This window comes from Oryza glaberrima, chromosome 10 (genome assembly GCF_000147395.1).
Source record: "Oryza glaberrima chromosome 10, OglaRS2, whole genome shotgun sequence".
In the NCBI taxonomy this organism is placed as follows: domain Eukaryota; kingdom Viridiplantae; phylum Streptophyta; class Magnoliopsida; order Poales; family Poaceae; genus Oryza; species Oryza glaberrima.
The window spans coordinates 7,702,070-7,718,147 of NC_068335.1; the positions used below are offsets into that span (position 1 = coordinate 7,702,070).

The 16,078-nt window shown below is 47.0% G+C and overlaps 1 protein-coding gene across 1 annotated transcript; it reads left to right on the forward strand.

The window, feature by feature from the left end:
* Window positions 1–12,126: 12,126 nt before the first annotated feature.
* LOC127753185 (probable LRR receptor-like serine/threonine-protein kinase At3g47570) lies at window positions 12,127–15,602 on the forward strand. Its single transcript, XM_052278650.1, has 2 exons — window positions 12,127–15,034; window positions 15,128–15,602. Exons 1-2 carry the CDS (start codon window positions 12,130–12,132, stop codon window positions 15,505–15,507), a joined length of 3,285 nt encoding a protein of 1,094 aa, XP_052134610.1. The 5' UTR covers window positions 12,127–12,129; the 3' UTR covers window positions 15,508–15,602.
* The last annotated feature ends 476 nt before the right edge of the window (window positions 15,603–16,078 follow it).

Sequence of the window (16,078 nt, forward strand, 5' to 3'; positions counted from 1 at the left end):
AGGTGATATGGCTTTATAAGAGAAGAAAAGAAGGAAGATAATTTAGTCCATAGATTAATCATCTAAGAACTTAAAAATAATTGATGTGGTATAGCCATCACATAACCACGATCCGAAGCTTTCTGGACTCCGACCAGTCACACCGAGCAGTCACAGAACCACGATCCGAAATAGCTAGCTTTATACCTGCCAAGGTTGGATGCGGCCAAGTGGTGAGGGTGAGAATGATCCGAAGCCTCCTGGACTCTGACCTGTCAAACCGAACAATCACAGAACCACAATCTGGGACTAATCCACACAAGAGACCCGAGAGCCAAAAGCACGAATTAGGGGGCACCAGAGGAGCCTTCTCACAAATCCAAAAGAACTCACAAGAACAAAGGGGTAAGACACTTATGTAGTCTTCAGCAATCTCTCATATATGAGGATTTCAATTGAACAAAAGTTATCTAATGGATGGAGTAGAGAGGTATTTATACTAGGAACATCCCTCCTAGCTGAGGTTGTGAATATAAGAAGCCACGTTCTGATGGTCAAGGCTAACATAAATGAGAATGCAAAGCGTTTTCTCGGGTTCGCGCATAGCCCTATAGCTCCTGCACAGGCTTCAGTAAAAATGCCATAACTTTTTCTTGGAAAATGATATTGAGGTGGGGTTTGATGCATTGGAAATTAGACTTGTCCCTCTTTCCAACCATGTATGCATGCAACCCGTCTTTTGACTGGCTGGGTCGCACAAGCCTTGGAAGTTGAGCCTTTGCAGCGTAAACCATCTTCTTGTTGGCGTAGACAGCTACTGGTTGGGCATGAACTGATTCCTCCTCGACGTAACCCTTGTCGTCCTCAACATAACCTATCCTTCTTGGCGTAGTGATGATGTCCTCGGGCGTAAACCTTAGCAATACAAAGGTAGAGCATTTAGGTAGTATAAAATTCTCACTAAAATTTGGGTTAAGTTGAGCAAAGAGCGAGTTCACCTCTTGTTGTATTTTCCTAGCATGGCTGCGCATAATTGGACCATGATATGCTTGATCGTTCTTGGTGAAACGTAATCCATCAACTTGATTTACGTCATCTTCATTTTCTTCATGTGATGTATGACGTAAACCATCACCCTTGTTTACATCAAGTGTAGCTAGGATATGCTCATCAAGGAGCATCCTTAGTTAGCAGGCAAGTTAAGGGTCTAGCAACTAAAGTGAAATGTTTAATCAAGCGCCGATAGAACCTTGCACGAGCTAGGAAGCTATTTACTCCTTTTAACATTGGTAGGATGTGGAAGCTGTTGAATGACTTCTATTTTTGTTCTATCCACCTCTACCCCCTTTCAAGGACTGGTGTTCTAGGACTATACCTTCATGGACCATGAAGTTGCATTTTTCCTAATTAAGTACCAAGTCATTTTCTTAACACCGTTGCAAGACCATATCTAAATTTATGAGACAATAACAAAATTTTTTTCATAGACTGAGAAATCGTTCATGAAAACTTTCATGATTTCCTCGATCCTGTAGGGGAAGATAGATATCATAGACCTTTGGAATGACACAAGTGTATTGCACAACCCGAACGACATTCTACAATTTTTTTTAATAGAAATGTTGCTTTAAAATTATACTACCCATTTTTTAAGTTTTTTTTAGCTAATACTTAATTAATCGTGCACTATCGTTCCGTTTTCCGTGTGGGAGGTGAGGGTTCCTAAATACAGTCTAAATTGGGATGGAAGGAGTAACATTTTAGGGCAGAGGAAGTACAGAGTTTCATCAAAGCGGCCCTGCGAAGTGGCAGCGTCGGGGTTTTCCTAATGCGCGATCGATCGCGCGCCCTCAGTACAAAGTTTCATCAAAGCGGCCCTGCGAAGTAGCAGCGATGGAGTTTTCCTAATGCGCGATCGATCTCCCGCGCCGAGGGCGTGCGATCGGGAAAGCCACATCCGTCCCCTAATACGCTCCTCTCCTCTTCCTTCTCCCTTATTCTCTTCCTACTACACCATACATTTAAAAAAATAAAAAAACACAAGTTAGAGAAAAATTAAAAAATAGAAAAAAAAATCTAATACTCTTATTTATATGCATAGACTATATACTTACGTACAGACTTTATACCGTAAACATCGCATGTATAAACTTTATGTACAGAAATACTATATATTAAAAATATTTGAATTCAAATTCAAATTTGAATCGGGTATATAAACTTTTGACTTATAAACTTTGGGTTTATAAACTTTAGCTGTAAAAACTTTAGATGTATAAACTTTAGATATATAAATTTTAGGTGTACAAACTTTAGATATATAAAGTTACTAAAATAATAAAGTAAAGCGGTGTTAAAAAAAGGAAACTGCGTGGGGAGGGAACTGATCGCCTAGCGCGATCGATCGCCCAATAGGTTTTTCGGCTGCGACTCGCTCAGTCGCTCCCTCGACAAGTTCACAAATTGTCTCCCCTTCTCCGACCATCCAATCCATCGGTTCGGCTCAAGTGCTCAACCCTCCGCAGATCGCCACCGCCTCTTTCGCCTGATCTCATCCCTGACGCTCCTCCTCAACCCAACACATGTGCCTTCCCTCCCTCTCCCTGGCTCCACCACCTCGATCATCCGATGTCTCCACCCCCTGCTCGTTCAATCCAACACCGACGCCCCCTCCCCCTTCGGCCCTTCCCGCCACCATCCACTACCTTGGCCTTCGCCCACGGTCCCCTCCATCTGATGCTGCCACTTCCGCCTCCCCCAAGTCCCTTTCTTTGGCTCCTCTTTCCCAATTGCGCTCGTTCACAAACTTGAGCGACGACAGAGCACTGGGCATGGGCGAGCTTCGATTGGAAGGGCACTTGCAGAGGAATGATAAGCAAGTGCGCTCGATTGACAGGAGACGTGTCTGGTCTCTAATGATTCCATTGAGGTATAGTATCTCTACTTTTTTTTTCCTTTTTCATTCTGTTTTAGATAACAAATCCATCGGATTTGGATGATTGGTGGAACGATCGTATTGTGTTGTTTTGTCTGAGTAAATTTATCAAAACCACACGTTCCGTGGTACAAGTAGGAGAAAACCACTGATACTTTGACAGTTGGCACTTAATTAGTGCTCATTGCCACAATCTCCTTTGTGTGAAATTTACTCCAGTTACTTCATTCTCCTTATCCTTACTGCCATATTTATATTTTAGGTCTTAATTAAAGTACAAGCACATGACAATCCACTATAACTTATACTACCCACTCAATTACAAAAGGGCAAAAGGCTGCTATGAGTAGTTTTGCCAATGGGTATGTTTGATGATCAAAAGGTAAAATTAATGTTCATAGCTACATGCTTCTTTTTTTAAGACATTTTTATCATCTACTCCCTCCGTCTCATAATGTAGCAACCTAGAATGAGATGAGACCCATCCTAGGACTACGAATCTGGACATGAGGACGAATCGGACATGCCTCATGTCCAGATTCGTAGTCCTCGGATGGGATGACCCATCCTAGGTTGCTACATTATGGGACGGAGGGAGTAGATGCCTGATAAAGTGTCACTATGAAAAGACCCTTAGGTCGTTTGCTGGGAACAATGTTGAGCATTTAAGTTGTACAGCCAGCTACAACTTTATGATGTTAAAGTTGTATTGTGTTTGGCAACCCAAGGTGTGTGCTAATATGAGATAGAATAATTTATCTTACTAGATCCAAATCTATTATCTATGTAACAAGTTCTTAAAATAACTGTTGTTCAATTGTTCATCCCTGGAAACCTTACCTCCATCCTCCATCCTCATAATCCGTGATGGTCTATTTCGTATTCAAGTAAAGGACAAAAATACTTAAACTAAGCTCCTTTATATATGTTATGGCTGCATGGAGGTGCAACGTTGCATTAAGAAAATTGGTGATAGGAACTGATAACATGTATCTTCCATTTTAAATTCTGAGCACTGATCAGTCCTGCTAATATTTATGGCAGTATTTTAGAATGCATTATCTTCATAGTCACCAAAAATATAGTTAGTTCTTGATAGGAAATGTAGAGTTGCACTGGCTTTAGCTGGGTACCAAAGTGGTTCTTGGCATGTTGATGTGCTGCAAGCCTGCAAATAAATATCGTAGAGTATTCCATCAGGCTATCCTTTATCTATTGTCTGCTATCTGGTAAAAGATATCCTTGATGTCTCCATGGTTTGTGATTGGAACAAGTACATTTTTGGCCCTTGAACTCTTCTTGAAGTCCATTTTGCACCATGAACTAAAACACTATTTCTTTTTTTCCGCAATCAACATTCAAAACCGGACAAGGAGTCTATTTTTGGTGGTTTTATTTGCGATGACAGTGGTTTTGCTAGTGTAGACTCCTATTACACATTTTCCTGATGACGTAGTTAGGTTACATCAATATGTTAGGAGCTACGATTCGTGGCTCCAAAACACACACACACACAAGGGATAGAGATGGAGAAGCAACACTGGAACAGAGAACAACCAGAGAGGAACAGAGGAGCAGATAGAGATAGATTGGATTAATTCTTGCTTGCCATTAACCTTAAACACTCCGGCTCTTAATAGCCTTACAATCCAACTAATGGCGCTAAAAGGAAGGGATAAAACAACTTAACAAACTTCAACTAATGTTGCTAAGATAAAGGGATAAGCAGCAGCACTAAACAGCCGTGCCGCCCGGCCCTATAGCTCGTCCGGCACCAAGCCCAGCTTGCTGCTTGCGCCGGCGGAAGGGAATTCCCCACATAACATCTCTCCCCCCCTCGATCAGTAGCTCGTCCGCGAGCTGGAACGAGGGATATCGGTTGCGAAAGTCGTCCAAGTCCTCCCAAGATGTGGCCGATGCCGGCAGTCCTTCCCATTGAACCAGAAGCTGGCGCACCCCTCGAGCCAAACGGGCGCGCAACACTTGGCGAGGAACAGGTTGGGCCGCTCCATGCTGAATGGGTGGCAAAGCCAGTGGTGCCGATGGCGACACACCCACGAGCGGCTTGAGCAGTCCGACATGGAACACATCATGAAGCCGTGTCCCCGGCGGCAATGCGAGGCGATACGCCACCTCGTTGATGACGGCGACGACGCGGTATGGCCCGTAGAAGCGAGGACGAAGCTTGCCCTTGACAGCCTCCGGGAGGGACGCAGGAACGCGGTGGCGAACGCGGAGCCACACCCACGCCCCCACCTCGAACGACACCTCCCGGTGCTTCTGATCATAGTAGCGCTTGGCATACTGTTGTGCTTGTTCCAGGCGGAGACGAACATCAGCGAGGAATGCGTCGCGCTCCTCAATGGACTGTGCCACCGCCGCCACCCGTAGCTCGCTTGCGTCGTATGCCCGGATTGAGGGAGGATCGCGGCCATAGACCAACTTGAACGGCGTGTCACGAAGGGCGGCGTGGAAGGAGGTGTTGTAGATGTACTCTGCCCACGGCAGCCAGCGCAGCCACTGGCGGGAGCGATCTCCGGTCATGCAGCGGAGACACATGGCAATGGCCTTGTTCACGGCCTTCGACTGGCCGTCCGACTGTGGATGGAACGCCGTGCTGCGGTGGAGCTTGGTGCCGGTGGCGGTGAAGAGGGCTGTCCAGAACGCCGACGTGAAGACGGGGTCCCGGTCTGAAACGATGGACTTCGGCACCCCGTGTAAGCGCACGATGTCGGCGAAGAACGCACGCGCCACCGTCTCCGCCGTGTACGAATGTGCGAGGGCGATGAGGTGGGCGTACTTGGAGAATCGATCGACGACAGTGAGGATGACCGACTTGCCGCCAACGCGTGGAAGGCCCTCGACAAAGTCCATCGCGACATCGGACCAAATGGCAGATGGTACCGGGAGTGGAAGCAGGAGGCCCGCGGGATGGAGGTGGTCCGTCTTGTTGCGCTGGCAGGTGAGGCAGCCTTGGATGTGATCGTGGACGACACGCCGGTCGTCGGGCGTGTGGAAGTCGCGGCGGAGTCGATGAAGCGTTTTTTGGATGCCCTCGTGTCCGTCATCATGCGCCGCGGCGACGACGACTGACACCCATGGTGAGCCCGGCGGAATGTAGATGCGGCGCTTGTAGGTGACGAGGCCGTCGATCACCGCCCATGGTGTTGTGCGCGTGCCGGAGTTGATCTCGTTGCGGAGGGCTTGTAGTGCCGGATCGGTGTCCCCCGCCGTGCGGATGTCTTTGACGAGATCGAACGTCGGCGTGGAGAGTACGAAGGCCTGGCTGTCTGGTGCGGCGCGGCAAGACAGAGCATCCGCCGCCGCGTTCTGTTTGCCTGGCTTATATTCAACCACAAAATCAAACCCCAACAATTTGCTTACCCAATGATGTTGCGGGATCGTGGATAAGCGTTGGTCAAGAAGGAATTTGAGGCTGTAGTGATCCGTCTTGACGATGAATTGCCGCCCCCACAGGTACGGCCGCCAGTGTTGCACTGCTTGCACCAAGCTGATGAGCTCACGCTCGTACGCGGCGAGCGCGTGATGGCGTGTGGCGATGGGCCGACTGAAGTAGGCGATGGGGTCTTCGCCTTGGTGAAGAACTGCTCCGAAGCCGGTACCGGATGCGTCGCATTCGACCACGAATGGGCGGTTGAAGTCGGGAAGGCTGAGGACCGGCGTGGTTGTGAGGGCGAGCTTGAGGCGCTGGAACGCATCATCGGTCCCCGGCGCCCATGCGAAACTGTCCTTGCGGAGGAGCTGCGTGAGTGGAGCCGCCACGGAACCGAAGTCTTGAATGAACTTGCGGTAGTAGCCGGCCAGACCGAGGAAGCCACGGAGTTCCTTGGGCGAACGGGGGCGCGGCCACTCAGCTACCGCTTGAATCTTGGCGGCGTCCATGGCGACGCCGTGCTGCGAAATGATGTGGCCGAGGTACGCTACGCTTGGGTCGCCGAACGAACACTTGGTGTGCTTGACGAAGAGCTGGGCTGCCCAGAGCGCGGTGAAGACGGTGCGCAGGTGCTGCAGGTGCGACGTCCACGTTGGGCTGTAGACGAGGATGTCGTCGAAGAAGACCAAGACGAAGCGGCGGAGAAACGGCCGGAGCACGTCGTTCATGAGTGATTGGAACGTGGCCGGTGCGTTTGTGAGGCCGAACGGTATGACGAGAAACTCGTAGAGCCCATCGTGTGTACGGAACGCCGTCTTGTCGATGTCGTCAGGGTGCATCCGGACTTGATGGTAGCCGGACCGCAGATCGAGCTTGGAGAAGATGGCGGCGCCGTGCAGTTCATCGAGGAGCTCGTCGACGACGGGGATGGGGTATTTGTCTTTGACTGTGCGCTTGTTGAGAGCCCGGTAATCGACGCAAAAGCGCCATGACCCATCTGCCTTCTTCACCAGCAGCACCGGCGATGAGAACGCCGACGTGCTCAGATGAATCAATCCATTTTCCTCCATCACCCTGCACTGGCGTTCCAGTTCGTCTTTGTGGCGGACGGGGTAGCGGTACGGGCGTACCGCCACCGGCGCTGTCCCGGGCAGCAACTGGATGCGATGTGAGCGGTCTCGGGCCGGCGGCAATCCTGTAGGCTCGGTGAAGACGTCCGCGAATTCCTCCAGGAGGGAGTCCAGTAGTGCCGCTGGAGCGCACGCCAGAGCACGGGGTCGCTGGTGTCCCGGCAACCCGTGGAGCGTGACGCGGTGCCAGAAGGACATTGTCAGCACCGTGAAATCCTAGAGGATCGGCCCCAATGTCGCGAGCCACTGTGTTCCCAGCACGAGGTCATAGCCACCCAGAGTCAGGACGTAAACGTCCGTGGCGAATTCCTCGCCGGCGATCTGTAAAGGCATGTCGGGGAAGACGCCGGGGCACGCCACCTTGTCGCCGTTCGCCACCGTGACGTTGAGGCCCATGCGGGGCTGAGGAGCCCGACCGACACGTGCCGCTGTATCCTGAGACAGGAACGTGTGCATCAAGCCGGAGTCGATGAGGGTGTAGAGGTCGGTGTCGCCGAGGTGGGCCGTGATGTGCATGGCGTCGGACGCGCGAACTCCGGTGGCCGCATGCAGAGAAATCCGGAGTGTGGCGGTCGCGTCTGCTTGGTCGGTGGCGGAGTCGTTGTCGGTGTCGTCCTCCCCCAACTCCAGGAAGAACAATCGGCGGCACACGCGGTTGTGGCCGCGCGAATAGGGCTCGTCACAGTTGAAGCAGAGACCTTGTCGTCGGCGCTCATCCATCTCCTCCGGTGACAGGCGGCGGACGGTGCGGTTGATCGCGGTGGCGTGCCTGCCGGTTTGGCGGCGGTGGCCGGCTCTGGAGCCGGCGCCTGGGGGTTGGCCGCCGGAGGAAGTGGTAGTATGCCGCGGCCGGCGTGTCGTGGCGGGCGGGGTGGCCGGGCTGCGAGTTCGCGGCGTTCGAACGAACGAGCAAGACTCATGGCCTCTTCTAGCGTCGTCGGATGCTGCATCTGCACATCTAAACTCATCGGTTCCTGCAAGCCAACCGTAAACAGTTGTACCTGTTGATCCTCGGAGAGGTAGCCGGTGCGCGTGAGCAGGTCAAGGAAACGCTCGGCGTAGTCATCCACCGTGGTCGTTCGCCGGCAGGCTGCCAGCTCGCCCAGCGGCGTCGAGTGCAGAGGTGGACCGTAGCGCATGTTGAGCAACTCCGAGAAGCGATGCCACGAAGGCGGTCCATGGTCACGTTCAAGGCGAGTGTACCACTGTTGCGCGCCGTCGAGCAGATGGTAGGAGGCGAGCCAGACTTTGTTGTCCTCCGGCGTGCGTTGGCCCCGGAAGAATTGTTCACAGCGGTTGAGGAAGGGGAGCGGATCGCCGCGGCCGTCGAACTTGGGAAAGTCCAACTTGTGGTAGCGTGGAGGACGATCGCCATCGCCGTCGAAGCGGTGGCCGCCCGGACGTCCATGCCCATGAAAGCCATCGCCGCCGCGACCGTAGCGGTCGCCGCGGCCGACGTTGTGATGGGCAAAGCGGCCCCCATTGCGATCGCCGACGTTGCTCAGGTCGTCGAAGCGAGAAGAGGGAGCGCGGGCGCCATTCTCCAAGTGGTTGATGGCCAAGGTCTGGGTACGTTGCTGCTGGTCGATGTCGGTGATCAGGCCGCTGAGCTCCTCCAGCCGGCGCATCATGTCGTCGAAGCGTTGGCGCCAAACGTCGTCGTTAGCGCCGGCCATGGCAGAAATGGAAGCGGAGGATCGGTGGAGACTGATACCAAGATGTTAGGAGCTACGATTCGTGGCTCCAAAACACACACACACACAAGGGATAGAGATGGAGAAGCAACACTGGAACAGAGAACAACCAGAGAGGAACAGAGGATCAGATAGAGAAAGATTGGATTAATTCTTGCTTGCCATTAACCTTAAACACTCCGGCTCTTAATAGCCTTACAATCCAACTAATGACGCTAAAAGGAAGGGATAAAACAACTTAACAAACTTCAACTAATGTTGCTAAGATAAAGGGATAAGCAGCAGCACTAAACAGCCGTGCCGCCCGGCCCTGTAGCTCGTCCGGCACCAAGCCCAGCTTGCTGCTTGCGCCGGCGGAAGGGAATTCCCCACATAACAAATAAATGAGGCCATGCATGTGATTCCTGTGTTTCAGTTGACTGCAAGAACCCTCCAAGCAAATGATGCAGAATATATTTCAGGATGGAGTTCTCTAAATATACTTTAAGATCAGTGCTATACGTACTAAAAGTTTCTTATAAAACTCTTACAAACAAATATCTTAACCATTAATTTATTTACTCAGTTGGTAGTTATGAAAAATCAAGATACAAGTACATCATGCCATATCAGTTCTAAAGAGTCAGTAAGATTCTTTTTGGTATGTGTCATTTTCCATCTTTAAATAGTGTATCATCCATCATGTTAGACCAGATTCTATTTTAGTGATACTAGGAACATGACGTACAATTAACTTTGCCAACTATGTGAAAAAAAATGAAGCATCATTCCAGTTGTTACCTAATGTAATTCTGATTTCTGTATTAGCAGCTGTCTAATTATGTTTTTTTTCTTCACTTAATTTATAAACTTTAATTAGAATTACATCCTAATGATAGCATCTCCTTTTGTGTACAGTTGCACTTCAAGGGTTTAGCAGAATTACTCAAAACATTTCCTGTAACTAATGAATTTGACAAAAAAAAATTGTAAGAGATGTTGATTGTCTTGTGATTTAAATCCTTAAGTATGTCTTTAATAACCTGGAATAATCTACACCAATTTTTGTAGTGTTATTTATTCCATTAGTAAAAGTTGGTGTGCATTCATGAATTAAATATCAAACGATGTTTGACAATTATTCTTACCATTTGACAGATGCCACTGGGCAGATAATTAAATTATTGTTTAAATTTTCATGAACTTGATATATTTACGCAGGTTGATGTTCCATCGAAAACATAGGGTCCTCAAACGTTACTACTAACACGAAGGTGTAAAAATGCCAGTGCCCTCTTATATGTCAAATTGAACATAAATCACTGTGAGCAACAATTATTCTCCCTGCATCCAGGTAATCTACATGTTTTTTTTTTACGTGAAAGCGGCAAGAGTATTGCCGAATATATTAGAAGGAGAAGTGCGGGTTGCATAGTTGTTACAAGTGGACTATTACAGTATGAATGTAAGCAACTCACAGAGGTAAAAGCTGAAAATATCAGCATATCGCAGCTTATAACAACCGAATCGTTCAAGGAGGTTGGAAAGTGATCTGGTTTTCTTGGATATCATCGTTGATTTGCTGAGCAGCTCTTTGGACGTTCGGTTCTTCCCCTCTGAAGATCTTCGCGTTTCTCTGCAGCCAGACACAGGTAATCTATATGTCAATCTGCAATTACATACAAATATAACACAACACTGAAAGCAAAACTCAAACAGTATCAATCAATGACCATCTAGGTTGACGGAGTCAAAGGCATCTGTTTCGGTTGTTGCTGATAGGTTTCATGTCATTTTTTTCAGATAATGAATAGGTTTCATACCAGTATTAGTATAGCTTTTCGAATCTAAGTACCAATTTGTGGTTTCCAACAATCAGGTTCAAATCTAGATACAAATTTGTACCGTACAGCATTTAGGTTAATTGGTTAATCATGTTTAGAGGGGCAACGTGAAAAACACAAGCATACTTGGTTTGTGGAAAAGGTTGATTCTGCACTAGTATTTACATCACTTTCCAGTCCAACTTTTACACTTTTGAGTGGGCTAGATGGGAGAGGAAACTTAATCACGGAGTGTTAATGTGTGTGTTAGTTGGCAGTAAAAAGATACTGTTATCAGCCTGGGCTTAAATTGACCTGTTTTGATATTTCAGAATATTTGATAAATGCGAACTTAATTTTTGAAGTCCTTAGTATAATTTAAAATTCTGACTAACCAAACTTAAAACCTTATAATCATACAATATATTAGAAACCAAATTTATTTAGGTACACTTAAATTCCGCAAATCATATACTGGACCTTGGATGTGTTCTGTTATGTTGCTTGCATCCATGCCATGCAAACATTAGTGTTGCCATGTTAGCTCTTGACATTGCTCACTCATGACCAACATACTAAGCATGCAAATAGTTTTGTTGTGAAACTACCTCTAAACGATGCAATGCTAGAACCAAGGTATGTATTTCGATAAAAAAAAAAGAACCAAGGTATGTATTTACCTCTTCAGAGATAAGTGCCTAAGTGGAGCGTGTCAGAAAAATTCTTTTCAGTAAGTGCTTGCATGTCTGCCTGCCACAAAATGGGGCATGAATCTCCCAAGATATCTTTCACCACTTTCCTACTTGCATTTGCATGGCATGTCATACACTCCGGAATAATCTGTTGAATAGACTTTTTGTGATGGCTTTGATTTCTTTTGAAACAACTTGATGTCTTTATTTTCCAATCTACCAGCGCCTACAAGCTTCTGGTCCTAACATTACGTTTACGATTAGTGCTTTGTGCACTTGCTTTTCTTTTCATTTTGAATGGGAACAGTAGGAAAGGATCCTACTATAGTTTCCTGCACAATCTCACTCGGGTAATCGGGTTGACCAATTGTCAAGGTCTTGGGTGTAGAACGCACCATTTGCTTGCATGCACGATGGAATGGGTAGATAAAACATTAAGGCCTATATATGCAGCCCCGAGAAGTAACACTGTCTTGTTGCCAATGCATCATACACACTGAGATATGGCGCTTGGATTTCCAGAATGCATATCCGCTGTTGTGTTGATCTCTTTGTCCACTATGATTGCTGCTTCTTCGGGTCTGAGTATGAGCAACAGCAGCAACACTGACCTCACTGCACTGATGGCTTTCAAAGCGCAGCTCTCCGACCCTCTCGGCATCCTTGGAAGAAACAGGACTGTTGGCACCCCGTTTTGCCATTGGGTTGGGGTCTCCTGCCGCCGCCACCGGCAGCGTGTTACTGCTGTGGAGCTGCCAGATGTTCCCCTGCAAGGAGAGCTCAGCCCTCACATCGGTAACCTCTCTTTCCTATCTGTACTCAACCTCAGCAACACCGGCCTCATGGGTTCAGTCCCGGATGATATAGGAAGGCTGCATCGCCTCAAGATCCTTGATCTTGGTCACAATGACATGTTAGGAGGTGTCCCAGCCACCATAGGGAACCTGACGAGGCTTGATGTTCTTGATCTCGAGTTTAACAGCCTATCTGGTCCAATCCCAGTAGAGTTGCGTCTCTCGCACAACCTTCGCAGCATAAATATCCAGATGAATTACCTCACCGGCTTGATACCAAATGGCCTATTCAACAATACACCTTCATTAAAACATCTAATCATGGGCAACAACAGCCTGTCTGGACCGATACCAAGTTGCATTGGCTCCTTGCCATTGCTCGAGCGCCTTGTCCTTCAGTGCAATAATCTCACCGGGCCAGTGCCACCTTCAATCTTTAACATGTCTAGACTACATGTTATTGCTCTTGCCTCAAATGGCTTAACTGGCCCTATCCCAGGCAACAAAAGTTTCATCCTCCCGATTCTGCAATTTTTCTCCCTCGACTACAATTATTTCACTGGTCAGATTCCACTAGGGCTTGCAGCGTGTCGGCACCTTAAAGTTTTTTCCCTGCTTGATAATTTGTTTGAGGGTCCTTTTCCCTCATGGCTGGGCAAGTTAACCAAACTCAATGTCATCTCCTTGGGTGAGAATCTCCTTGTTGTTGGTCCAATTCGAGATGCACTAAGCAACCTCACCATGCTGAATTTCCTAGACCTCGCAATGTGCAACCTAACAGGAGCCATCCCAGCGGATCTTGGACAGATAGGCCATCTTTCAGTCTTGCGTCTTTCAACAAATCAACTAACAGGACCTATTCCTGCTTCTCTTGGTAACCTGTCTGCATTATCTGTCCTGCTATTGGATGACAACCACTTGGATGGTTTACTACCAACAACAATTGGCAACATGAACTTATTAACAGAACTTATTATTTCTGAAAACGGCCTACAGGGGGATCTCAATTTCCTTTCTGCTGTTTCAAACTGTAGAAAGCTTTCTGTTCTATGTATCAACTCCAATCGTTTCACGGGAATTCTCCCAGACTACCTGGGGAACCTATCAAGTACGCTGGAATCATTCCTTGCATCCAGAATCAAGTTAAGTGGTAAACTTCCGGCAACCATTTCTAATTTAACTGGCCTCAAGCTGCTAGATCTTTCGGAAAACCAACTGTTTAGTGCACTACCAGAATCAATCATGGAGATGGAGAATCTCCATATGCTTGATCTCAGTGGAAATAACTTGGCGGGCTCCATCCCATCAAACACGGCAATGCTAAAGAATGTCGTAATGTTGTTCCTTCAAAATAACGAATTCTCTGGCTCCATAATAGAAGACATTGGCAACCTCACCAAATTAGAGCACTTAAGATTATCTAATAATCAATTATCATCAACGGTACCACCGAGTTTATTTCACCTTGATAGCCTCATTGAGTTAGATCTGTCTCGAAACTTGTTCAGTGGTGCATTGCCAGTTGATATAGGTCATCTGAAGCAAATTTACAAGATGGACCTCTCTAGCAACCACTTTCTTGGGAGCCTGCCAGATTCAATTGGGCAAATTCAGATGATAACCTACTTGAACCTATCCATTAATTCATTCAATGATTCGATTCCAAATTCTTTTGGTAACCTGACTAGCTTGCAAACTTTGGATCTATCGCATAACAATATTTCTGGTACCATCCCGAAGTACCTGTCAAGTTTTACCATGCTCGCTAGCTTGAACCTATCTTTCAATAATTTACATGGTCAAATACCAGGAGGAGGTGTCTTCTCAAACATCACTTTGCAATCTTTAGTGGGGAACTCAGGGTTATGTGGTGTTGTCCGTCTAGGATTTGCACCGTGCAAAACAACCTATCCCAAAAGAAATGGTCACATGCTAAAATTTTTACTTCCTACTATAATCATAGTAGTTGGGGCTGTAGCTTGTTGCCTATATGTAATGATTAGAAAGAAAGTTAAGCATCAAAAGATTTCCACTGGTATGGTTGACACGGTCAGCCATCAATTACTCTCCTACCATGAACTAGTTCGAGCTACTGATAATTTCAGTAATGATAACATGCTGGGGTCTGGAAGCTTTGGAAAAGTTTTTAAGGGCCAGCTGAGCAGTGGTTTGGTGGTTGCTATAAAAGTTATACATCAGCATCTGGAACATGCCGTGAGAAGTTTCAATACTGAGTGTCGTGTGCTTCGAATGGCTCGACATCGCAACTTAATAAAGATAGTGAACACTTGTTCCAATCTGGACTTTAGAGCACTAGTTCTTCCCTACATGCCCAATGGAAGCTTAGAGGCACTCCTGCACTCTGAAGGAAGAATGCAATTAGGTTTTCTCCAAAGGTTGGATATTATGCTAGACGTATCAATGGCAATTGAATACCTGCACCATGAGCACTGTGAGGTGATCCTACATTGTGACTTGAAGCCTAGCAATGTACTATTTGACGATGACATGACGGCTCATGTATCAGACTTTGGCATTGCAAGGTTGCTGTTAGGTGATGACAGCTCCATGATCTCGGCAAGCATGCCAGGTACAGTTGGGTACATTGCACCAGGTACTATACCATACTCGTAGCTTTTTTACTCTTTCAAGTTTATCTTTTTTACTGCCATTGAGTGGTTTATTACTAACTTTTTTTATTGAGTAGAGTATGGAGCTCTTGGAAAAGCATCACGGAAGAGCGATGTTTTCAGCTATGGAATTATGCTGCTTGAAGTGTTCACTGGAAAGAGACCAACAGATGCTATGTTTGTGGGAGAACTGAACATCAGGCTGTGGGTTAGCCAGGCATTTCCTGCAGAGCTCGTCCATGTTGTGGACAGCCAGCTTTTGCACGATGGCTCATCTTCTACTACTAACCTGCATCTGCATGGCTTCCTTGTGCACGTTTTCGAGCTGGGTTTGCACTGCTCAGCTGACTACCCAGAGCAAAGGATGGCGATGCGTGATGTGGTTGTGACACTGAAGACGATCAGGAAGGACTATGTCAACTGGATGGTATTAATGGGGAGCACTGCCCAGCAGTGATCTATTGCCCTTGTCTCCTCACAGTAGAATGGGTTTTCGCTTCCGCATTAAGAATAACACAACAATAGCGTCAGCTGCATCTGCATGCCTGTTGATTACCCTTTGCTTCTATATTTGTACTGTTGGATATATATATATATATATATATATATATATATATATATATAATGATTATATACACCCGGGTGTATATAATCTATTGTGCTTCTTCAGTTCTTCCTAAGCTTCAACAAACATTATTTAGTTGGAGTGCATGAGTAATTTTCATTTGAGAGGTGTGTGTGACTGAGTGTTCTTTTTACATCAGTGTAACCCAAGTGATTGATCTGCTGCTTAAATTTGCTTATTTCCAACCAATACACTAACCTAGAAAAGGAATGAATTTTCGCTGGTGCCCTCCAATTCCAGCACTGTTTTCCATATATACATCGAATACAGTTTTAACAGTGGCGCTCCAAGTAGGTTTTCTGATCGGTGTTGGTTATGCTAATTTTGGTCTGTTCACGTTAATTTCAGATTCACCTGTCCATGAGATGTTCGGTAGTACTGGACCCGTTAGCATTTAACAAGG

Bases quoted from the DNA above. Each gene is read 5' to 3' on its own strand.
- LOC127753185 (XM_052278650.1), top strand. From the start codon at position 12,130: ATGGCGCTTGGATTTCCAGAATGCATATCCGCTGTTGTGTTGATCTCT. The intron at 15,035-15,127 runs GTACTATACCAT...TTTATTGAGTAG, and splicing joins AGTTGGGTACATTGCACCAG to AGTATGGAGCTCTTGGAAAA.